We start from the raw sequence: 26,565 nt of genomic DNA, 5'->3' as shown, positions 1-26,565 counted from the left end.
AAAATATTACCTTTCCTCTGCCACTTACTATGAAACTTGGCCTTGCTTTCCCAGACAAAACCTAGTGCAGAAATCCACAAATATCCTCCTTGAGATTCAATCACTCTAATCCCTGTTTCCTGCACCAAGGTTTCAGACTATTTGCAGGCTTGAAGACATCTGACCCCAAGTTCAAGACCCGATTTGGCTCCTGGTCTTCTTACTAAACTTCAAAAAAAATTGATGGATTAAGTACCAGTGATGATAAAGTTCAAATCAACCACACTGGCAACTACATTTCTTTTGAAGTGAAAAGACCACAAAGCTCTAGATGAACCAAAGGGACCCTGGAGCCAAAGTATTCTCAGCCAAGTGGCTTTGGCAGTGGAATAATGGACTCTTCCTGAAAAATGCTGTAAAACCTTCACAGTTTGCAGAGTTTTCTCTCTGTAAGAATTACACTTCCACTCATGTGCCCTCTTCTGACCAGTTCAAAATCTGAACAAACAAAGCAATTTTCCTACCCTACAAACGACTTCTCCTTAGAGAGCACCTTCCTGCAGAAGGTTCAGTTTTTTCCCTACACTGCCTAAAATACAGCATAAGTGCATGCTGCTCCCTTGCAGAAGTGCACTGCAAAACCTCATTCTTACTAATTGCCCCAGGGCTGAAGCATAGCACAGAGCTTTTCAAAACCACAAGTTCAAGTAAACTCCCTGTCCCAGAGAACTAAAGACTTCAGGCTATATAAGCAAAATCTTTCTGTATGAGTGCCAGCAAGGTGAGAGGAGAGGCAAACGACTTCTTTCATACCTGACACCTCCCACACAGAGACTGGTCTTGTTTCTATTTGCACTCATCTTTACTTTGCTGACTCAAACATTGATACTTCAAAAATGTAAAACAGCACTGGGTATAAAAATGCTAAGTGGACACATTAACTGAATAGCACAAGTTTTCATCTCTCCCTTCATCTCTGACTTGTCACTGCCATCAACATCCTTCTTTCTCGAGGGAGGCAAAGACGTGGTAGAATGTGCAGCATTTAAACTTCAGATTCCAGACAACTAAAATACCTATATTGTGACCTAAAAGTCACAGAGAAAGAGTTACAAGGTGCACTGTTGAGGCTGATCTGTACATCCTAGTACACTGTGCTTCCAAAGGGATGTAGAAATCCATTCAGGCATTTGATTTTGCACTAACAAACAGAAAATACCCTGTCTACAAGGACAAGAAAAACATTAAAACACTTGTATTACTCCTTTCAGACAGAGTCATTAAGAGAAAAATGTCTGTGCAAGACTCATCTGAAAGAGCCTTGACACAAAACACTGCAGGAGCTACTGCGAAAACGAGCCATGATGCCGTCAGCCCATAAACAACCCCCATGTTACAGCTCTCATGACTAGAACAAATGGCACCATCTCGTTAGCTCTCTCAGTGCCTTGCCTCTGCAGGCTGGATGAAGAGCATCCAGGGAAAGATTAGGCAAGGCACAGATGAAGCGAGTGGGAAGAAGAAAGCACATTGAAGTATCACCTTATTGCTCTGTTCCTCCAATTACCCGCTCAGTAACTGTGCAGTACAGACTAGGCTTTCTGGCAGGAAAAATTTGTCTGGAATAAACCCACAGATAGATGCCATAGCTCCTGAAGCTGTGGATGAGCCCTAGAGGCTCCAAGGAGAGCATCCTTGTTGCCTACCCTCCCCAAAACTCAAGGCGAAGCCTAAAAAGTCCTCATCTGAGCACAAAAATCTGCAGTGCAGCTGCTCATTGCTAGTGAAAAAAAGGAAAGTGCAACCAAGAAATGACACAGTGCACCAAGCTAAGTTTTCTCCTTCCTTCTTTCTGGAAGCTGTATTCTCAGCAGAATGATGCATAAAAACCTACTTGAGACAAAAAGGCAAAGGAAAAACAATGCTAATACAGCCAGACACTGCTATCAGAAAAAAAAAGGGGAGGAAAAAAAGCAGTATCTATTATTTAGGAAATAGCACAATACAGCCTGAAAACAACATAATAAAAAGAGATGGGAGAAAGAAAGGCAATATACCACTTAAAATTCACATTACTTTTCCCACAAAATCTGTCACTATTATGTATCATCATAAAAATCAAGTCCCCCAAGCAAGGAGCAAAAACAAAGTATTACTGTCTTCCAGCATGTATAAATATATAAAACTCTGCAAAAATATTTAAACATTTTCAGTTTATATAAACCCCCCCCATTTTTTGTTTACAAAAAGCTGAAATAGCTTAGTAAATATTTACAGACCCCTTAGCACAAGTAAGCAGAAATCATTAATTTTAATAGCAAATTTGCCACAGAGGTTTGAAATGCTTCTAAAAACAGTCTAAAATATTAGACTGTTAAGCTGTGATGGGTTTTATCTGTTTGTTTTATATAACAAACAGATTTATCTTGAAAGACAACAGAAGTCTCCTTCCCCTGTCCTCTTTTTGCATTTTAATGCTGCTGCTCTATTATGCAGCTTGCAGTGTTAAAATGCTTATATGCGATTTAACCATTGTCTGCAGTCCCTGTGGCTTGAATAAACTGCCTAGTTAATTAATGACACGTCTTCAATATTGTAAAAAGTCTCCAGCCATTTTTTCCCAGTAATCTGAGCAATTCAGCCATCAATGAAAATAAGGCTTTCAGATCTTCCTCAATGACTGTATCTTACAGTGCAATTTTGAGTGGCCCAAGTCATTGTCACCATCATTTGGTAGCCTCTACATCCAGAATTGCTGTGAGAAAACAATGCATTTTTATATGTTAAGACACAAAAATACAATTATTCCTTGGCATCTTTAAGGCTCCTTTATGTGAACCCATAAAGCCTTAATAGGAACAAGAGTTATTCTAATAAAGACCAAAAAATTGCTTACATTTTCTAATTTTACAGGCTGTAACCTTTTTTGTTTTGTCCTTCCTTCTCTTCATTCATAATAATTATGGTAAATAGCGACCTTCCCCATACTGCCCCAGTTGCCCCTTTGTAGCTCCCTTTCATCATTCTGTCAACTCATTAGAAGGCCATCTTCAAGATTTTTTTTCCACAACTCCAGATGTCTGAGAATAATTAAACTTGACCAGTGTGACTACCATAACAGCAAGAACTGCCCAAATTAAATGTGTGCTACAGTACCTGAATAAAACTAAAACAGGAGGGTAAGTGGGAGCACAAACATCTCGTTTCAGAGCCACAGGTAAATGCAGATGTAGGTGAGAAGGCAACAGCAGAGCCCAAACAGATGCCAACATTTTCAAACATTTATAAACTCTATGGTTTTAAGCTGTGTTCTGGAAGCTAGGTAAGGCTACAATCCTTACTTTCAGCTTAGGAGCTGTTCAGAACACCATTTCCTTGAAAAGGTAGTAGCAACTGCAAATCATAGTTCACAGATGAAAATAGAGGATCCAAAAGCAGACTGTACTAAAGGGGATTTATTAGGTAAAATTCCTGCCAAGGACTAAAGCCATACCAAACTCAAGAACTCTGAGAGAGAAGCTCATGAAACACCTGATGCCACCGGTAACCATTTGGCAGCACCTCTTGTTAATCAGCTCCAACCGCCCCTGAGAGCTGTGGCTGCCACTGGGCAGCCGCTGGGCACGGCACGGAGCTGATCCCGTGCAGGGACACGCCTGGCACCGCGCGCTGTGCTAGCACAGGGATGCCACCCCGCTCCACTGCTGGGCCCAGGAACAACACGCATCCCCTGCTTCACCCTGATGCACTGCAGGCAGGGGCAAGGAGCTGAAGCCTGCCCCTGCCTCCTGCTTGTCACAGAAAAAAGATGCTGAAGCGTCTCTGTGGTTGCCATGGGAATAGGATGGCAAGTGCTGGAAGCAGGAGTGAGTAACAGCTTAGAAACTGCCTCCCTGCACAGCTACTGCAAGCTTCAAGAGACTTCGAAAAAAACAACATAGAGAGCTCCTGCACCCTGCGTTGTGTTTGATACCACACAATTCATCTGCTGCTGGTCTCACTGTTCTCTTCCAGTGCATTATAGGACCCTTCAGTGCACAGGGTATCTGTTCCTAACACAGTGTTGCTTTTCTGTTTCAACAAGAGCATAATTTTGTCTGATTAGGCACAGAAGAGGCTGAACCTTGGGGCCTGTATTTACTCATTTTTTGTACTGGTGAATGTTGCATTGGAATGGGACCACGAACAACAGTTAATGTTGTACCCAGCAGGATGCAAATCAAATTAGTCTACCTCCTTATATACTTATTTTCAAAGAAGGAAGCACGCTGGCAAAGTTCACATATACCCTCATGTATATGTATACCTGCCATGTTCTAGCCAGAATCCTGTCCATTCCCTGAATTTCCACAAATAAAAGCTTACAACAGGAAAAGGGTAGCGGGGGAGGGGGAACAGAAATGGGCACTTACAGTTGTCAGAAAAGTCTAATAATTTGTACTAGCAGAGGTGCAGGGAACAAATATAGGTTACTAGCACCTCCTGGGATATCCAGGAATTAAAATACATTAACTCATTTTCATTGAGGGTTTCCTCTGTTGGAGAGTGATTTCCCTTTTCACACACAAAAACAGTAACAGTAACAATCCCAGGGAAGTTCAAGGAGTTACACTATATTGCTATAAGCAAAGGGATAATCCTCTACATTTCTCACCCAGTTCTCTGACACTGTCTTTATCCATCATGAAGAGAGATAATCTCTTTAATGGGTAAAGTATAGGGAGAAGAAGAGGGAAAGGTGGCCTGAGGGCAGCGGAAGTTGACCAAAAAATGTCACTGCAAGCTCAGCAAACACACAGGAAGGGAGATAAAGCACTGGAAAGATGTTTTGTACAACTTGTGGGTTTAGGAAAAATCCTCAATTACTTATTGACATTGCTTCTATAATTATAAATAAACCTCTGGTTAGACAAAAGTCAAGATTTTCTCACTTATAAAGTCCTCAATCTGCTTGCTATGTACACTCCCTCTTTGAAAACAAGCATAGGAAAATGCCACAGAACTGTCTCAGGACACAGCATTCTCTGATATTTCAAATTTATTTTTCATTTCAAATATACTTTTCATCCCTACACAATTGTAGGTGAGCCTGCTCACCAGAAAAATACTCCACATGACTCCTACAGCCTCTTGTAGCCCTGAAAAAAAACCATTTAAAAACTGCAAGAAAGTCCCACTCCTGAGTAATCCCATCCATCCAAGTATGGGACTCCGCCTGAGAGACAGACAGCACAGTCTTATAAAATCTTCCATTTGTACATCCCCAAGAGCCCAATGGGGCCACGCCTTGGCTAGATGCGTGCTCTGGTTATAGGGTACAGGAGGAGGAAATGCCTGAACGAGTGGGCCTATAGACACACAGTGAGGTGAGAAAATTGACTTCTAGTCCTCTAAAATAAACATGCAGAATCACATTCAAAAGGCCTATGTACTGAATTAGCTGAAGAAGCCCACAGCTCCAAGTCCATACTCAAGATCTGGGTGTGAACTCCAGCAGAAATCTGCCAACGACCTTCATGAGAAGTTCATCTGAGAGAGATGATGCTGAGAAATAGCACTGCAATCAACCATGTGACTCAAAATAAGTTTGTCCCTGACAAACAAGGAGAGCTCAAAAAACCTGAAAAATAACTGAGCCACAAGAATGGTAACACTCTCTTCCTAAAAGAAAATGCAGAACAATTTTGGCTAGTATTAATAAAATCAGCCGACAACTTGATCAGGGCAGGGTATGTACCGCATCACTTAAAAGATACAATTATATGCTCAATTTCAGCAGGACTGTAGTCCACCCTGGCCACCTCTCTAGCTCTTATCCCATCTCTAACATTAGCCACTACCTCAAAGGGGCTTTACTTCAAGCACAGTAGCGACACAAACCCAGAGGCCACACACACTGTCAAACATGACGATGGTGCCAGTATTGCAGCTCCAACCTTTCACGGTCTCCAACAGAAAGGAGGTGGTAGGAAATTACCCTCCTCTTGCAGAGCTGCCACAGAGCCATCCATAGCAAGGAGTGACAGAGGTGACAGCCTACTAGTGCTGAATATACAGGAGAAGAGATGGAGAAGACAGGAGAAACCACCAGGATGCATGCAGAAGGGAGTGAAGGAGAAAGTCAAGAGAACTGAAGAGTGAAGTGAACAGACATACTACACTTAACAAGCTTCTATCAGGACAATAGAAAATTGATACTGAACAATACAATCCCCCTGGAAATGTAAATTTTAAAGACAATTGTGTTAAAGGTCATGGGACCGTGGAATGTAATGCTTTCACTAGCAACCTTCAAGGTGCCAGAGGGGTAACAAAAAGAACAGTAGAAAAATCTAAATTTAAATGCCAACATTTATCTTTCAGTCACTATACTGACAAGCAGAGTACATTAAACAATAGGGAAGATGCTGAAGCTACTCTAGACTAGAATACTATTCTGTTCTCATTTGCATACATACCAATCAGGAGAAAATTTGGGTAAGGCAATAAGCTAGTAAGGGTATCCATTTCCATAAACACTTATTTATGTGTAATGTATGCAATGTCCTTCCCCCCCGTTTGCTATTTCTAATTTTAACTGAGCATAGTCTCTCACCCAGCACCTCTGTGATTCACATTTCCTCGTGCCTCCAGAGGCAAGTACATCTAAATATATTTTAGAAGATCGCTTCTTTCCACCAGTTCCAGAGAATAGTACAAAGATCCATCATCACTTAACATGCAAACCCCAGCAAACCGCACAATGAGAACTGTGCAGAGCAACATCAAACTCGAGGCTGGTTTGGGTCTCTATTTCAGTGAGTTTGTCAGCAGCAGAGTCCGTAAGTTAAGCAAGTCATTTTCACATAGCTGGAATTGGCCATTATGTATGAAAGCATTTATCTGGACGCTGAACAAGTGTTTGTTTCCTGGAATAACCACTTATGGAGCATCCAGATTAGAAAGTACAAACATATTGGCTAAACTGAATTAAAGGCAGTCAGCCACTCCAAATTAAACACTCAAGTGAAGATATTTCCAAATACAGTAGTACAACTGAGCATCACATAAATGGGGTAGCCTCATGTTTAAAACATAGGACTGAGAGCTATTAGATCTTAGCTTCCCCTCCTACTTCTGCTGCTTGTCTCTTCCTCTTGATCTCAAGTAAATTATTTATTGTCAAGATTTACATTTCCCTAGGTTCAAAAAGAGGCAGGCAGGCTCCCTGGCTTTAAAAAGCAGTGTTGCAATAATTAATTCATTATTCTATGCAGAGCACTCTAAAATTATTAGATGCTGCTGCAGACATGTATATTATTAGTGTTATTATATTCCACTAGCAATTCCCAAAATAACTCTACCTTGGATGAATTGCTAGTATTCTAAATTGAGTGGTACCTTGAGTCTTGAACCAGAATCCTTCCATGGTGGTACAAAATGAAGGAAGGAAAACAATCCAGCTGTGATCCTAACAGGGTTTCTCTTTGCACTGTTCTATGGCCATAATTTCCTTCAGCACTGAATTATACACACATACACAACCACAATTGTAACGAGCGCGGATCTCCAGGACGGTTTGGATGGATGAGAGATCTCTGAAGTCAGGTCTTAGAAAATGTGGTTTATTAAAAGGGGGAAAGGCCCTGCTTGGAGTTGCCAGGCGCAACTCGTGGCAGGGCCAGGGGGAGAGGAAGAGAGAGAGAGAGGGAGCAAGGGTTGCAGGTAATGGTCCCAGGGGAAGGTCCAAGAGAGGAAGGTCCAAGAAAGGAAGGTCCAAGAGAGCGTCCAGTCCCTCGGGCACACCTTATCAGGGGGCTTCAAGGTGGGCTGGAACAGGACTTGGGCCAATGGGGTCACAGATACCTGATACTTCAGGGGAGAGTCACAGGTGTGGGATGAACCATACATTGGGGGTGAGACAGAGCATTCCATCTGACCTTTGGACCTATCTGCAGGTAAAGGGCATTGTTTAATCAGAAAGGGGATTGCTTTCAGCCTGGCTATACTATTGTTTTCTAGTTATTCAGTAGTCAAGGTTTGCTATTTCAAATCTAGTTCTCATCTCAATGTCTGTATTTTCCAAATCTTTTGCCAGGCAATAATATTTATAAGGTTTTCCTATTTCATCTTCCCCAACACACAATGACAGCAAGCATGCGTAAGGAAAGACCAATCGAGTCAGCTCAGCAGTGAAAAGCAAGGGACCAGTGTAAATCCTGCAAATGAAACCGGCACCCCAGCTCCAGCCATGCTGGAAATGCTGCTGTGTCCACTATTGTATAATTCTGCAGAAAAACGGTAATGATTTTTTTAACTGGCTTTTCCAAAGCTCAGCAAAACTTATTCTTTTAAATTTTATTTGCATAAGGTTGAGACATCTCTTCAACACTCAATTACATACATTTGCTTATGTGAATGCAAAATATAACCATATGTGTTGCTCAAACTGCTTTTGCTGCCCATGCAGACTGGACAAATCTACACAGAAATGACCAGTTAGATGTTTAGTAGTCCAGGCTGTATCTCTGCTCAAATGCATTTATAAGATAGCTGTAACAACAAATTAAGGGTACAATTAACAGATTCCTGTCTCAAACAACTAACTTTGAATAAGACTCTGTGGGAATCAGGGTGAAAAGTGATGATAGGGAACTTGATACACTATCATGTTCGCCTAATAAGAACAACAGGATTAACAAAATTTTCATTATCAGTGGGAGCAGCAGCTTTGATGGAAACTGACCTTACCATGTGACCATTTTACTTGGCAACTTTTTAAGAGGTGTATTCTATAGCACACCAATGCAACCCAACTGACACCCCTAAATGCCCGATTTTCATTACCTGTTGGTCATCTGGAGTCCATATGCCACAGGTGATCTGACTCTCCAAGTTTATTTCTGAAGACCAGTGTCTTTGTCCGCTGACTGAACCAACCAGCACAAATCCATCTCTATAGGAGATAAGTGCCTGAGTCCCATCATGGCTCCATGTAAAGTCGCTTACCTTAACATAGCAAAGACAAAAAAAATAGATGTATCAGCCATGTAGGATTTTTCTGCTGTTTTAATAAAAGGCAGCAGTGCACAGAACGAGACAGGCCAACTATTAGCCCAGCTGAAGCTCTGATGTCATGCATAATGGAGAAAGCTTGCCAAGTGCCTTTGTGACAATTCTTGCATGTTCCTTTCAATAAAGAAATGTTTCATCTTCTCCTGGGCTTTTTGAAAGGTAAAAAGTCTCATTCCTTGTCCTCTTCATTTGGCCTCTCAGGACCTGGTCACTCTTGACTGCAGAGAAAACATGCATACCAACCTGTGCCCCACGATCGTTCACGAGCTCCACAGACCATCTGCCTTCATATTGTATCCAAACAAATATTCCTCCATCTGCATCGCAGGTTGCTAATTTCTGGAATGGTTCATTCCATCTCACCAGCACGACCTTAAAAGATTACAAACAAAAACAGCATTACTGAAACTGCATGTTGTGTTAACAGCTATTTAACAAGAAACAGTTAAACAACACTGCCAAATAAATATCATCGCATTTAAACCCTAAAGATGCACAAAATAGCAATTTTCGGCCCAGCATCAGGCGCCTCTCAAGAACAGCTGGAATCGTTTTGCCACAGTTGTCAAGAAATGCACAATCTCTCACTGTCAGACCTTTTTGGAAGGCACTGCACACTTTCAATAAAATCACATGGAACACTGGAACACAGGACTCCATTATAGAAGCTGCAAACAGGAAGCCCTGCACAGATTATCCAACACTCCCTCAAATGATTCCCCCACTGTAATTTCAGAGACTGTCAGACCCTTCATCAAATCATCACCTCTTGCTGGCTTCAAATAAAGTGGCCTGCTCTGCACACAGTTTAAATACACAGATTGAATACTCATATTCAAAACAACACCTGAGAGTCTCAAATTATTAAAAAATAGAAATTTCATAGGAAAGTTGCTTTGCTACTGAGTGCAGAAGGAATACAAAGCAGTTTTAGATTCTTCTCTCCACATTAGAGCTATCTGAGGTTTTCTGGAGAATCTAATCGAGTCTAAACCAATCAAATTGCTCTCTCATTTTTAATTAATCCCAATTTAACAAATACAGTATCCCTCGAGACCTCAGTATAAAACTGAAAAAAGCATGTCATCCTAGTGCCTGAAGCAACAATTAGCAATAAAACCATTTACCTTCTGTTGGTGACTTTTTCTTAAAAAACATTTTTTTCCAAATTAGTTTTTTCTCAAAAAAATTATTTTCCAAATTAGTTTTATTTCAAAAATATGCAGATATATATGGGACACTTACATTCACACACAAGTAAACTCCCCCCCAGCTATTTTACTGAGACAGAGAGTATGCAAACAAAGTAAACATATATTAAATACTCAATTAGTAGAGTGTTATTTCAACTACTTAATAAACATCCAGCTGTAATAACACTTTTTCATAAAACTAAATAGATAATTAATCTTCTAAAAGCAGCAGGCAAAATTTTCCATGAAATACATTTTGCTGTTTACAGAGATAGACTGATCGTCATAAAGATTCCAGTCCCAAGATGAGTCCTGAGTAGACAGACCCTTCCCACTTCACAAAGAAACAGCAGTCGTTTCCAGAACTATTTAGGATATAAATATGTATACCTAAAACCTAAACTTGACAGCTGAGGGATGATCTTACACTTACTCAGAGTGTCAAGGTCACAGCTTAAGAACATGTCTATCAGTGGAGCTCGCCAGCCTGAAGCACCAACCCTTGAACCATTAAACAACCACAGGAAAACCATTTCTTCGTTCATATGTAAAGCTTATGGGGAGAAGCAAGTATGACAAATCACCTCTCTGTTGTTACACAGCTTAGAAGAATCCCATTTGAGATTTTGCAGAAAAACACTGGCTTCTACTTAATATAACCTTGCAGCTGCACTCTAAGTCACCAGTCCTGTTTCCAGTTGGGCAAATTATACAATGCCCCTAGATGGATTATATCAGCTTTTTTAAAAAATCTTATGTTGGAAGAGCAGTAAATAAAATATTCCATTATAGCAATGCAAGCAGATGCATTTTGTTGGAGATTTCACTCTGTCCCTTCCACCTAAACAAGAATAGCACAGATTTGTCAAAATGTTGCTTTTATTTTGGTATAAATCAAATGCACAAAGCCATAATTTCATTCACTCTGAGGCAAAATGCAACAATGAAGTAAGTGTACTTGCCAGTAACACCTAGCAGTATTATGAAAGAAGTGAAGAAAAAATCAAGGATAACATTGAAAAAATCTTCATCTTTAAAAGCTGGGAACTGCTGAGGGTAATGATGACCATTAAAGAGTGGATCACCCCTAAAATATCAATCTTTAAACACTTAGACACTGCTCATGTTTCACAGATCATACCAAATGAAGTCTGCATCATACCAGAATGAATTGCTAGACAAAATTTAGGAAAAGAAAGAGTACTAGTTGTTCAAATAACATGAATGCTTTAGCTCACACCATTAAGAATGCTACTACCTGTCTTAAAATTGCTCTGCTCAGTCTGGCAAAGATTTGAGATAAACACACCATTTTATAGATTAGACACACAAGTTGATTTTGTAATGTGAATTATGGGCAAAGTGACAACAGTTACTTTGTTGTGTTTTCTTTCTTTTCTATTTTAAATAGAAATCTTGTTAAAAGTTGAAAATTTTCATTCAGATTCTGTACAACCTGTCTTCTGTTTAGACTTGATAAAACATCCAAGACTACATTTGAATGTAAACAAGATTAAGTAGAGCCTCCATCCATCTCAATTAGATACAAATTAGTAACTTCCAAAATAAACTTATTGCTTTATAATGAGAAATGAAAGCGAGACAATGATTTTTCTATGCCTTCTGATAACAGCCTCATAAGGAAGCAAATTTGTAATTTGAAAATTCAACTCATTTAAACACAGAGCAAATGTTATTTTACGAGGTCATTTTAAAGATGATGCTGTAATTTACCTTTAACATCTGACTACAGGTGTTGAGTCCACAACTGCTTTGAGTATTTCCAATTTCATTTTAGACATTTAGCATGCTGAAGAAGAGATATAGAAAGGAAGGATTGCCTTAAGTATTAAGATGACTTTTGGCTTTTATGTTGGCTCAAATGTAAAGCATATGAAAACATGTCCCATTGATAGCACACTTAAATAACGCATAAGCTTGAATTACCCCTCTACAAAGAGGAATTTTACTGCTAACCCATAAATGCAAAGATATCATTACTTCCACTAACAGCTTCAAGTCACAGAGGACCCATTTTTACTTCTGCCTTTATGGTCCTCTGCTTTCTACTTAGCATCTTCACACAGGTATTGAACGTCTGAACTGTTTTGTGTTGTACTCAAAAGAGCGAGAATGCTGGTACACAAAAGTAAGTTGTCTGTGGACCATTTGTGGTCCACACAGCCTTTCTATATTGTCTAATTATTTTTGTTTGTGTGTTGGTTGGTTGTGGGGTTTTTTAATTCTATAAAAAATACAAATTTTGGTCGTTCTACTCTTGGAAAAAAATGTATCACAGGTATTGATCAGCTTCTAAACCACTCTCTTACACAGGATAGGATCTCTCATTAATAAAACTTGGCCTGAGATATTTATTAAGCACAATGTAAAGGCCAACAATTTGCCCCTAAACAGGATGGTTTCCACAAAGCTGTGAACTTTTGAGTCAGTCTTACGTTTTCTTTGAGCTCCTTTTTATACAAGGAATAGTGGTAAAAAATGTGTTTTAAAAGTTCAGCATTCAGGACCTTCAACACCTCTGGTTTAATTGCCAACTTGATGTTTAGGAATTAAATTAATCCTAAATGTGCTAGACACTCTACCCAAGAACTGACTGCATATTTTAATGCTGCTAACAATGTTATTATCTAGTTAAGATTTTAGACAAGAAATTTTGAGTAACTGCAATTTCGGAGTAGCAAAAAAATGTGTGAGTTACAGTAAACATGATCTCTTCCCAAGAGAAACCACATTTGATAATCTAAATTTACTACATGCTATTGACATTTTTAATAGTTTTTTCATGTTTTCTAACACAATACAAGTCCACTAAAATCCAAAGCATTTGGAGAGCTTTTGTTATTCCTAATTTCATTATGGTTTTTGAAGGAGATAATTGAAAATATTACACCAATCATTTTTGCAAGAGCAGAAGTCCTTAATCTAGAATACCACACAACAGTCATTACTGAAATCTTATTTCTGTACATACAGTACATAATTGCTAGAGAAGCAAGGGACAAACATCTACAAAAAAATAAAAGGGGTAAGTAACTAGGGCAATTAGTTCCTAGAGTTCCTTACCAAATTTAGATAGATTTTATTATGGATATACTGTAGTGAGTCACAGTGACTCATTTTTTAAATCTCTGATCCTCTATCCATTTTCCTGGGGAGAAGCATATGCTCTAAAGATAGAGGTCTTCTCCAGCATTCATTTTCACATATGCTATGGACATGTGCTTGCAGATGGACTGCCACAGCAATAGAGAGCAGAGAATACTCCATGACAGTGTTTGATTACTGTCCAATTTGCTACACCTGAAGAGCCACATTCCTGTAACTGGCATGAGCATTTCTGCAATTACAAGTGAAGTTGACATCTTTGCATGGTGCACAGGATGTGATGCATTATAACTCCACTGAGCATATGGAATAGCTGGCCTTTCTCTCTCCAGATAAATCATACTATATTTCTAATGCTAGTGAAAGTTATTGAAATAGTTCCACCTTCCAAGCAGTGACAGCACGAGACCTAACTGTTCCCAGGATAGAATCACAAAGGAGATCAGGCTATTGCCTACAGCAGCAGAGTACAGAACTCAGTCTATCCAAAGGCTCTTCCAATCCTAAGCTTTTAGGAAAGTACTCAACTTTTTAAAGGAACATATAAAAGTTGAAAAAATCACTGAGAAAAAGGATTGGACAATCTACCGGAGTCACTGAGCATCACCTATTTGCTTTATCAAGTAGTCCTGTTATACAACTCCCTAATAAATACATTGATTTTTACTCATGGTTACAACTAAGGATAAATATGTGCATACAGTAGGTGCAACACAGTGGCACACATTACAGTTTATTAATGGCCACAGAGCTGAAAAAATCTGTAAGTATATCTATCAAAGAAAAAAGATAGTTGTGGAGTGGGAACAGAAATGGAACACTGAAGTACAAGAACCAGAGAAATCACCTTTACATGCTAGTGTATTTCAGTGCTTCTCCCTCCATTGTACAGAGAGATACAGCTACACATGTATACACATATGTGTATATACATTACATACATATAACATGGGTATGTGCATGAATATACATCCCTATCAGTCCCTGAGGAACCTGTGCCAGCTTTGTACATTCACTAGTTAACTAACTGAAATTAGTTAACTGAAGTGGATTTTTGTAACTAAAATATAATTTGAAAGTTGGAACAGGCACCCAGAATAAGCAGTAGAGTTGTAGTTAATGAGCTATTGCTTCTCACTATACTTTACCTATAACCAGTATTTAGCTCTAAATGGTTCTACATATGTTTAGTTCAATGAAACATTTAACTGTCTTTTAAATATTAGTACTTTTTAGAATAAAGGTTATCTAAGTTTTCTCTCTCCTAATTTCTCACACTGCAGATTGTTTACAATTGCAATTGCTTACTTTCTCCTTCCCTTATGACCTTTATTTCGTGCCATTACAGTAATGTCAGAATAATTCTCTCCATTCAAACTAATCCAATCACACAAAGAGCATCAAGCAACTATTTCTCCTACTAATAATACCAGACAAAAAAGCAGCAGATGTGGTAGACAGCAAGCTGGCATCACCCATCTTTCCGATCCTCCTTCTCTTCTATTGCATTCTCTAATGATACACTCCCTATCTCTCCCACACCTGCAGAGCTCTTTTTGTTTCCAGTGACATTACAACCGGATGGAAGTGCCTCATTTGCATATGGAGCTGTCACCTTCCTAGGTATGATACCCATCAAGGAATCATTATTACTAAGAAGAAAGTACTACTATTAATAACAAACATCATGCTGCAGCGAAAAATGGCAAATCTGTAATGGCATTTACATTTCTCGAGAAAAACTGCCAACTCACAACAGGGGCTGCAGGTTACAGAGAGCGTAAATGAATGGCAAAGAAGTTCTAGGAGACAGAAAACACCAAAATTCCAAATTCTTCATGTTTCTCTAGACTAAACAATAAAAGTGAGCTCTCCTACAAGGGCTGGAGCAGCCTCCAGATACCTGAGAGACAGATGTCATATAATATCCCTATCCACACCTCAGGATAAGCTTTGGTCAGTGGTGCCCTGTGCCAAGGGCACAGCAGCTGCTCACAGCCCCTGGGGGTTTGGCTGCTGCCATGGGCACAGCTTTCCACTGCCACTAGTACACCCTTTATCCCAGGATCCTACATTTTCATTGAAAGAGGTGTATTATTCCACAGCTGCTGTCATCTCGCTTTGAAAAGGAGTTTCAATTTTTTTTTAAGCTTACAATCTGATTTCATGGTATAACATTGTCAGTAAGCTAAGCATGTCACCTGGGGACTTAGCCTTGTGCTAAATGAAATCAGAGGTAAGGCTGGACCAGCAAGAAAGTGCTGACCTTAACTGAGATGAAAGGACCAGATCTAACCCTGTACCTACTTTTGACCACAGACTTCTCTGTGGCTTTCCTGTGAAATCCTACTCCCAGTCCCTAACTCAAACAACTCAGGTAAAGCTCTGAAGTTAAGTACAATGTAAGGATACATCAGAAGCTCTGTGCCATTTTGTTGGATGCACTTGCTCTAATTTTTCCCCCCTTTCTCCTTAGTGTTTGTTTTCATAATGCTCAGGGCCACACCAGGCTGACAAAGACTTGGATCACCTGTGCAGCTGCAGAAAGAGAAGTGGCCAGGTAGGAGCAGTGCAGCTCACCAGCAGCAACCCTCTGAGTATGTGCAGGGGAGGTATCCATTCCCCTGTGCTCACTTACTCTGTGTGTGAGTGGCTGGTAGCCTCTGCAAGTAACAGCGTGGTTGCTCACCTGTTGGGAAGAACGTTGATGTTTCCCAGCAAATCTTGTTTATTTGCTTTGCAGATGAACGACAAACACACCTATTTTTAAAAGGTGTCTTGAGGTTAGCATCCAACCCACCATATATACCTATTTTTGAAAGGTATCATACGGTTGACATCAAATCCCCAATGGATGCCACTCTGATCTTGAAAAGCTTGAGGAAATTATTTTGGCAAATAGACAATGGCAAAAAAAAAAAAAAATCTTTTGAGAACTGCTTTGAGGAAGGAATGCCTTTAGTGTAAGATGTTGTCTTAAAAATACCTAGACTGTCAACATCTCACTGAATACATTTATGGGCCTTGATAGTAAACTGCCAAGAAGAAGACTCAGAAAGGCTCTGAAGCTTTACAAGTCTCCTGAAGTGATACACTTCATTTTAAGAAATACAACCTCCTCAATGTCTATTAGTCCCAAGGATTTGCCACATAACCATTTTATTTGTTCACAGAACACAGAATGTGTTACGTTATCGCCTACTTCAGAGGAAAACATGCCCAAGACTCCTCACAGGTACCAAACAAGAAGTATAATGCTCCTATGAATGAAGTGGATCACAGTTCTAAAGGAACTACTCTTTTCACTTTGGACTCACCACATTTAATTGTGACTTCAGAGAACCACAGTTTTGTGAGACATTAAAAAAAACCCCACACCAACAGAAATTAGCTGTATCCAAAGTATATCCTATACATATGTTTGGGCAGCAGAAGATTTGACAGGTCAGAACAGAAAGTTGAATGTGAGAAAAATAACATGTGATATGAATCTAACATGGGGGAGAAGATGTTGGTATCTAACTAGTGGTTCTCAGTTGAGTAAGTTTGTTAACTATTCCTTCAAAGGCTATTAAAGAAAATAGTTGGCTATAATCTGAAGGAAAATAATTAAGTCATAAAAAATTAATCACCCATATGCACAAGATAGCTGCACACTATTACATTCTTGAAAGGGAAATTGGTGGAGGGCTGCTCTTCTCCCATCTTGCAGACAACAGTGTGACAGTGAGAAGGTCTATGGTGTGCTTTTGACTCCCTTCCCTTCACAAGGATTCTCAAGTCCCAAAAGCTCTTTCACAGAAAAGACAGCTGTTTCCAAAGAAAAATAATTTTAAAGTTATGCCACACTCAGTTCCATTGAGGCAAATTCCTTTATAGCATGCACATTACTACCACTGTCTCTTGTCAATGGTCGCCCTGTACGTAGGCTGTAAGATATGTCTGTTTAATTGCCCATACATACACCCTATAAATGCAAGAGCAAGTCCAAGTTAAATAAAAATAAATCAAAACTGAATGTTGGGAAGGATGAGCAAAGGATAAAATAGTACTTTCATCACCTTCCTCTGTAAGAAAAAGATTTCGCTTTGTTGTAGTTTCCAAACAGATAAAACACGGTAATAAAGAGAGCAGAGACAATTATTCTAGCTAAAGATGAACAACCATTTTGCTATAAGATCAAAAGATCAAGAACAATATAGTTCGCCATCTTTTTAGCAAACCGCTAACAAGCACCATTAGGAAAGGTTCATTCCTGTTAAAATAAGACACATGCAATAACTGTGCTGAGCTGGAAGTTCCTTGGGTTTGAGCATCTATGGTGGAGTGTTTTCCCACAAGAAAAAAAAAACAGTAGATTTAAAATCTCTGTTATTTAGTCTACACAAAATTAAAAGTACATGAGTCTAATGCTCATTTAACTAACATCTGACAAAATTACATTACAGATGGTATAAATCAGGACCATTTCAAAAACCTCCACATTTACATTCACTTTTGGACGGAGTATGAGAAGCTCATTGTAAATTAACCTCATGCTTTAAGAACAAAAATAACACTCACTGACATTCACCAATGCCTCATCAGTGCTATATGAATTCAGAGTCCATGCACATCTTTGTTAGAAGTTTTGAGGGAAGGAAAAATCCAACCAAAACACCCCAAGCATAAAGCAGATTTAAAATACTTACTATATTTTTTTTACCTGGCTAAAAATAGAGAAAAATATTGGATGCAGAGATATAGAAATCTTGTAAAAGAATCTATGGCTTTTCTTGTCTCTCTTCCTTTTAAAAATATCCAAATATCCATCCCCTAAAAAAAAACCCCAAAAATTTAAGGAAAAAGAAACCAACAAGAAAACAGAACAGAGGAAACAGGTTAACAATAAACACTATTGAAAACCATTCCAACTCAGAATCAACTAGCTCAACTCAACTTTCTGACAGCTACTTTCTAGCAGCTACTTAGGAACTCCTGTACTATCTTCCCACCTTGTAAATGGTGTCTTGTTCAGGAATATCCCCAGGGCAATTGCTGGAAAAAGCCAGTGAAGTGACTATGAGAGACACACTCTTCTTATAGTCAATCTTCCCAATTCGGGGGCTAAAAATTCCTGGTCAAGTGTTCATATAATAGTGAAATATAATTTTATAACTACATGCCACATATATATTAACCACAAAAATTATTCAGGAAAGAAAAAAAACTCTACTAGGAAATTTTAAAAGAAAACTCTTAAAAATGTAATATAATCTGTTATATAAACTGTGCTAGTTAACAAGAGGAAAGAGGTAACACAAGTTCTTCACTTTCTGGAGTCTATTCTGAGAAGTGCCAGAAAAATAATGGTGTTTCATGACTACACACAAAGGAACTGCCCCTATCAAATAAACTAAGTCTGTCTATCTCAAACATACCAAGATGACAGATCATTTTTTGCTCATCAGATAGTCAAAATCATACAGCACAACAATTAAGTAACATTATTTCAGGTTTCTGAACATCATCATTAGCATTTGTGGTGGACATTTTATAATCAGAAGTTGATTAGTGACTCTCTTCATGATTTTACAGGTTAGACTATAATTTAGCTTGAACTTGCTTAGATGAAATCACTGTAAAGGTCCACCAAACAAGCCTTAGATAGAACCTGACTGCAGCACAAAATTTGTGCAAACCCTCTCTAAGGAGATGAACTTCACTCCTAAGAGATAAAGTAAAAACTTGATTTTTGTCAGCAATGTAAACAGAAAAGACCTTAAAATTCACATGTCAGAGAGTGTTGTCCAAGCATGATTATTTCTCCAAGAGCTACAATACTTTAACCCCTAATTATTTTTTTCAAACACAAGGAACTAAAAAAAAAAAAAACCAAACTTCAGCAGAAGCACAGATCAGCTCTTCAAATCTATTATGATCTCCCAGGTGACAACAGCTGTGCACTAATGTAATTAAGCTGAGTTATAAGGTGGATTTGAGACAGATGGTACAGCTGGGCACTTCACTGCTGAAGTGAGACTACTTTGCTATCTGAAATACCCAGCTATTGTTATCCCAATCATCAAGCCCTCCAACATGACCTCTGTGTGAGTTACATGCCATTATAGAACATTTCTGGCCACCTGAGGAATACTGGTGACATTAAATGAGTCACAGATACTGAGAAAAGAAAGCAATTATATACATTTTTATTGGACTCCCTGGACTGTCTTTGTGTGACTCATGGAGACCACGCATCCCAAATCCTTTTGTGAGATTGAGGAAATTCCACCATGTTATTTTGCAAAGGTAGGACACCTGCTTTGACTTCCAGCACAAGGCCACCACCTGAACCCCATCTGCTGGCTGCCCCAGTGGGGTCACTCATACAATGTTCAGCTAGTGGCATTTAGGACAGCTGTTGAAGGGACTGTATAATTGCTGAGATGGACATAGAAAACAAAGTGGAAAATGAAATACCGTCTACTTTCAAGAAGGACAATGTAAGGGAGGGAGCAGTCTGTAAAACAGGGAATGTAGAAAGGGCAGAACAGCCACTCAGCACTGCACCTCTCAGGACAGAAAGGTATAAAGAGGAGAACTAAATTAACAACACAATAACTAAAAATCCCAATATTTAAATGCAAGAAATTCAGCGTAGCATATTAGAATAAATAAGACAACAGATACCTACCAAGAATTATTTTGTTAATATATACATACATATATTACCCCTGTGGAAGCTCTGATTCAGGCTTGAGACACACTGGCCCACTTAATTTGCAATAATATGATATGAACTTCTGACAATGTGAATACCAGATAAAGAAATGCCATACTCTAAGAAATGCCAAATAGCAGATTTTCAAAATGCTATCCTTGCTTTGGCTGGCCTGCAGTTCTGCACAGACTGTTTTCAGAGCTAACCTCTCTTATGAAGTTTTATCTACATTTACTATTTCTTCATGAAATAAAAACTGTATCATGATGCAGTTGGCCAAGTGACAAATAATATCACTTGCCTGACTTTCCAGAGAACACAAGGGAGCTATAAATACAGGGTTAAATTAGTTACTTGGACAGAAGGATAGTAACAGGCAAAGTGGACAACCCCAGAAAGCACAAATCACTGCTATTGTTCTTTACACTGTGGCACACAGAAGTCTCAAGTAAAATTGACCCCCATGTTGTTGGAACTGCACATGTTATGATCAAGCCTTTGGAGTTTTCAGGCTTGAAAACAAAGCAAAAACCAGGCTAGAGAAGCTCTGTAGGGAAGGTTTGCTCTACAGAACTGTAAAATGACTGTATTTGCCTCAAGAGGGGCGAACTATAGGTTGGGAACGTAATCCCTGGGCTATAAGGGTCACCATGAAACTATCAGAGTGCTGGCAGGAAGGGTAATAGGTAACACATATCTAACTAAGGACAATATTACACCTCATCTAATGCAAATATTAACAAATGTATTGGTTACTAGTGGTTCAGAAAGCAGTTTTCAAGGAACTGAGGTAAAACTGACTTGCAGAGACCGATGAGCAACAGTATTCACCCTTAACAACTCAACCAGTATATGAACCACAGATTAGAGATGGAAGTTGTCTGATCTGTATCCAAGAGCCTGAGCCAGCTAGCTTATATGCACTGCATCACTTGAAAGTAATTTTTATAGTCTAGTTTATTCTTTGCTTCACTCAAAAAAAAAAAAAAAAGAGAGCGGAAAAGCAGTAAGTATAACATTTCTGGTTTTTTCTTTCCCTCAGTAAAATCCTTAAGAACATTTCACTAGGCAAAATGAGCAGATGTTTTCTATCTCAAGTCACTTGCATGTCAATGAGCACATGGAATATCTAATGTTTAAAATACATTGTTAGGGTCATAATTAGTGGCATGGGGTCTAGTTGGTTGCTTGCCACTAGTGGTGTCCCCCAAGGTTCAATACTGGGCCCAGTGTTGTTTAACTTGTTCATGAATGACTTGAAGGAACAGATGTCTCTTTGGAGATTTCACTGACACTCAAAGCTGGGAGGAGTGGCTGATAGCCCAGAGGGCTGTGCAGCCCTTCAGAAGGACCTTGACTGGCAGGAGAGGGGGCAGAGAAGAGCTGCCTGAAGTTCAGCAAAGGAAAATGTAGGGTCCTGCCCCTTGGGAAGGATAACCTCAGGCACCAGCACAGACTGGAGGCTGACCTGCTGGGAAGCAGCTCTGCAGAGAAGGACCTGGGGGTCCTGGTGGACAACAAGCTGTCCATGAGCCAGCAGTGGGTCGTGGTGGCAAAGAAGGCCAATGGCATCCTGGGCGCTTTAGGAAAAGCATTGCCAACAAGTCTCTTTGACTGTCACAGTCCAATGAATTCAAACTCAAAAGGAGAAAACACTGACCCCTTATCTACAGCATTACTTCAGACAGGGCTGGAGAAAACGCTTGCCTTCATTCTATGCATAATTTCCATTTCTTTATGATTTACAGATTTTAAAGTAAGTTTTATCCTTCTTCAAAGAGTTTTAAAGCATGGAAAGCAATCCAAGTTTTGAGATATTGTATTAGAGGTAAAGAATAAAATAAAAGAACGCATACTGGCAAAGTAGTCATGCAAAGGGTCAGCAAGTACTGGAATGACATGAAAAAACAAGGAAGGCAAGATATTATTAAATGTTACTGTAAGAAATAGGATGATATTCAGGAAACTGTATTTTAGGTTAAATATCAAGTAAAGCTTTCAGCAATGAATGGAATAGTTGGATGGTCTTCTAAAAGAAAAGGTGGAATGAAGCCAACCTTTGGAAACACTTCATACAAACTTTCACATATTGTAAAAAGGTATATTGCAGGGAATTTTTTTAACTAATGTGGTTATTGCAGTTCAGTGGTTCTCTTATTAAAACACTGTTTTCTTATTCATTAACTGAGAGTTAAGGAAAATTATTGTGGTTTATTAATGAACATAAATTACTTTAATTTTCTAATGTTCTTACAGAACAGTATGACTTTAAAACACATTTCAGTGTTGAAGTGTTGCACATACATGGACTAAAGACATTATTTCAGGATAAGTATGTGATAAAGAAAAAGTCCTATTCTATATAGCATATAGAACAGTCCTATTCAATGCAGGAGGGTAAAGAGGAATGATCAGTGTCTTTCTATAACTGTGATTAAATCACATTTTTGTGTGTGTCTGTAGTCTGGGGGCATAGAGGATGGCTGTCTAGATGGTATGATAGCTATTTTCAAGTCTGCAAGCAATCATTCATTCCTGTAAGTTTTGCTCTGTGTTTGCTCTTGTTACACTTTGAAACGTTAGTCTGCCTACATTTCCAGAGCGCAACATTTCCTACAGAGCAACAGAGTGAAACAGCCCAGGAAACATTAACTTTCTGAGAAACTTTAATAATTAGAGCAGTGACATCACTAGCATGATGATCAAACAGCTCTACTTGGAAATTGTTTGTTCATATCAAGAAGCTAATGGTCTTGGGAGGGAGACTAATTGTATAGGTGGTTCTGAGTGCATCATATCAGAACAGAAATCAGGCAGTCTCCCTCTCTCCAAAAACAGGGAGATGGAGTGCTAAAGCCACAGATTAAAAGCACGGAATCAACACTGGGACCCTAGATCCAACAGAGTGGCTTTCACCAAGTTCTTTATGCAGTACCAAAGAGTACTCTGTATTGGACTCAAGGATACTTCAGGGACTATCAAGTACTTCAACATTTAGATGCAGGAGGGAAGGAATTTCAGAAAGCTGACTCATGACCAAGCTCAGCTAGCACAGGGCAAGAGATGAAGCTGAGCTGAGAAGGCTCCAGCTAAGCATCCCCAAATAGCAAAGCACAGAGATCCCGCAGCCACAGCTCTCACCTACTAGCTTCCTCCATCACCCACTGTCCCAGAGCTTCAGCTGGAAGCTGGATATGCAGCTCATGACAACTTCTGCCTCTTCCTGCTTTGCCATCCCAGCCTACCAGCCCGAAGTATTTCAGCAAACCTCCATGTCAGCACCAACCGCATCCTTGCAGTTATATCCTACTTTGCCATGATTTCTATACAGTAATTCCTTCAAAGTACATTTCTGTTTGTACAACAAAAATGTTGTGCCCAAGTATCCATGATGCTCAAACCTGACCACTGCCCTGCCCATGGCAGAGCATCCTGCCTGGCCTGCAGCCACACTCCCAGCTGTCCTGAGACTGCATGAATCACCAAATCCCAAACTCAGTATCAGAAGAATGATTTTGCTCCTAACATGCATTTGCCAAAGCTGACACCTTTGTTGAGCAGGACAGAGTACAATTCAGGGAGCCCTGGGAAGTGTCTCCCTGCAAAGTGAGGGAGTGCAGAAGAGGCAGCTTCTGAGAAACCTTCAGTGCCCAGCTTCACATGATCTAGAAATATTAGATTTATCAGTACTAAAAATAAAACCGTGTGATGTGGACTCATGCACTGGAAAGTCTGTTGTTAATGCCATGAAAACCCAGTAGCTGAGATACTGTAACCATAAGACAGTCATCTAGAGTTAATAATCTTATTTGCATTTATGACCCAGTTAGTTAACACTATTTTAACAGAAATCATGCCAGCCTTCTTAATCTTTCTAGAATTATGTTATTATTACTGCAAAGGCGTATGCACAATTTATCAAGCATCGATTTCCCCAAACTCTCAAGCAGGGGGGGTTTTTTTCCATACCATTTCACTGATTCCAATCAGCAGGTTTGCATTATGTTTGCCATTTGAAGGCCAAATATCAGCATTTTCCATTAACATTTTGGAATTACCTTATCTTCTGGCAATTAAGCAGAAATTAGTTTCTTTTTTTTTTTGCATATATAGCTTTCCCTTCTCAGGAGGATTTGATTTCCAAGGTTTTTTCAAATATCTAACTCATACCTTTGAAGTCTGTATACAACATCATTAATTATTGTTTGGAATATTTTGAATTATCCTAAAATATCATGTCACCTACAAAGAAGCACAAATCAAGAGTGAATGTAAGACTGCAGATACTGTTCCTGGGGAGGTTACTATCAGGTAAAATGGCAGGACTTCATGACCTGATCGGCTGATGTCTTGCCAGCATCAAATTCACATACAGACAAATATAATTTAATCCAACCAAAATCTTGACAAAAATCATGAACTGCTCATCACTATGTACTCACATACACATCACATGCATGCATATCCATGAAAACCATAAGCACTGGAACTGCCCCAACAAGACGTGCTTTGCAGGCAAACAAAACCAGTAATATTCTTAGCTTAGATTTGATTATTTCCTTTATCTGTTTAATTGAAGACTTCAGGCAAGGACAACAGCTCCTTACATCATGTTGTCCACTCAGTGTAAATGAAACTAACTCCAGAACACAAGTGCAGAAAGCTCTCTTGCTTTAGGGCCTTTTTAAGAGACAACAATCTTCTACTCACATATATAATGCACATATGACCAAAAAAAAAAAGCAACTCAACACCTTCTACCCAAATTTAAAATCACATCAGTTCCTGACCTGATTACATTTCTGGAATCCCATCCTTGCATGCACCTGTTTAGCCACAGATCTTGGCGACTTCAAGAGATGCTGGGAACGACCCTTACCTGGGTCACTCTGTTTCAATGCCTGAAAAGAGACCAAGCCACTCTGAATCCAGGGACCACCCACACAGGAGTGCTCTCTAGCTTGTTACTGAGAATCAGAAGTATTTTCACACCCTGCATACAGCTATTAATGAATTACACCACTAATCTAACACTTTATGTTAAGAAGGAAGGACAACCAGCAGCAGAATAATGGAGATATCCCTGGTAGCTAGTCTTAAAAACTTAAGTCTAATATTCCCTCCAAAACTGGCCAACATGGATTATGGCAGCTGCAAATATTTCTGATATCCATTAAGATAACCTCTTAAAAACCTTGTTGAATTCTTCAGCACAACAACTTACTGCTGTAGCGACTTACACACTTTAATCACAGATCTGAACAAGAATTTCCTTCTGGAAATTTGGAAATTTCCTTTTGGAATTTGCAACCTCTTAATTTCTTTAAATAGTCACTCACTTTAGTGCTTTAAGACAAGCAAACAGAACCTTACCCCAATCTACCTTCTCATTACCATTTGCTGGTTTATACAGCTTTAGCACGCCTCTTCTCTGACTCATCTGCTTTCTAAGGTAAAGAGTCACAATTTTCTTCAGTTAGTCTCCCAAACTGAGACTTCCAGAATTCTTTTTCAGTTTCATCTTGTGTTCCCAGAACTCCCACTAACTCTTGAATGCTATTTTGAGGTGAGACAAGGGCGTTCTAGGTCTATCGGCTTTTACTTCTGGTAACAATCTCCATGCTGTTTTTTATTACTTTTCCTATTCTTAATGGCCATTCTTAATGACTTGTTTTCAAAATTACTTTGATTGCTTCTATTACTATTGTATTATTCAAGTCAGCCACATACCAAGAAAGAGCTTGCTATTCTCAGGTCCAGCTCCTTCCTAACTGAAGTTCTCCAAGAGGGGAGGTGTAGGACTGACAGCCTCATAGCTCTCCATGCTCAAGGATCAGACACCATTTAGGCAATTCCCAATTCTGCCTTTCAGTAGGGCTAATGGGGCAGGCAAAATGGCACAACAGTGCTGTTTCATGCTTCTGAGAACAGAACAGTCCCCACCAGTTTGAAGTGGGGATCTATCAACATAGCACTGTTAACAGATCTAACTGGGTAATGCACCTTTTGATTCTATGTTCAATACAGGTTTTGAGCCATCTTAGTCATAACATGTTTCTTAATAATCATCCACAAAGGACAACGAAACTTTCTAAAAGCTTTCATGATTTGAATCCAATTATTTTCCATATTCCAAAACACTTTTCTCCCTGTCAGCATGGCATCATTCCCTTCTGTGCAATCTCAGCAGCTGCAAGCTATGAATGGTGACCTGTAAGTAATTCTTATTTCAGCTAATTTGCCAACTACCAGTATAAGCTTACTGGGATGTAATTCCCTAGATGCTTCCTAGAGCCTTCTAACACATTTATAGTTCCACATTCTTATTATGCTGTTTCTAACAAGACTGTATATATTTTGTCTAACACCTCAGACACCTCATACTTGAGCTCTCAATAAATTTGGACACAAATCCATAGTGAGGATTGGTACTAATAAATAATTTAACATTTTTGCAATATTCTGCATTCTTGAATTGCTCCCTCTGTGCACAGCAATTCACCCAGCAGG

General features: G+C 39.2%; 1 protein-coding gene across 6 annotated transcripts in view; it reads right to left on the bottom strand.

Moving 5' to 3' along the window:
- The window catches only part of TULP4 (TUB like protein 4), a 144,450-nt gene that overhangs the window by 39,462 nt on the left and 78,423 nt on the right, over positions 1 to 26,565 (bottom strand). For all 6 annotated transcript variants that reach the window (XM_068184688.1, XM_068184689.1, XM_068184692.1 and 3 more), the window contains exons 3-4: positions 9,277 to 9,405; positions 8,806 to 8,967 (exon numbers count right to left, since the gene is read on the bottom strand). In XM_068184688.1, the coding sequence (XP_068040789.1) occupies positions 8,806 to 8,967; positions 9,277 to 9,405 (291 nt within the window). The remainder of the gene's footprint in view (positions 1 to 8,805; positions 8,968 to 9,276; positions 9,406 to 26,565) is intronic.

This window comes from Anomalospiza imberbis, chromosome 3 (genome assembly GCF_031753505.1).
Source record: "Anomalospiza imberbis isolate Cuckoo-Finch-1a 21T00152 chromosome 3, ASM3175350v1, whole genome shotgun sequence".
Classification (NCBI taxonomy): domain Eukaryota; kingdom Metazoa; phylum Chordata; class Aves; order Passeriformes; family Viduidae; genus Anomalospiza; species Anomalospiza imberbis.
The sequence above is the reverse complement of the archived record's forward strand: the minus strand, read 5'-3'. Positions and strand labels throughout refer to the sequence as shown.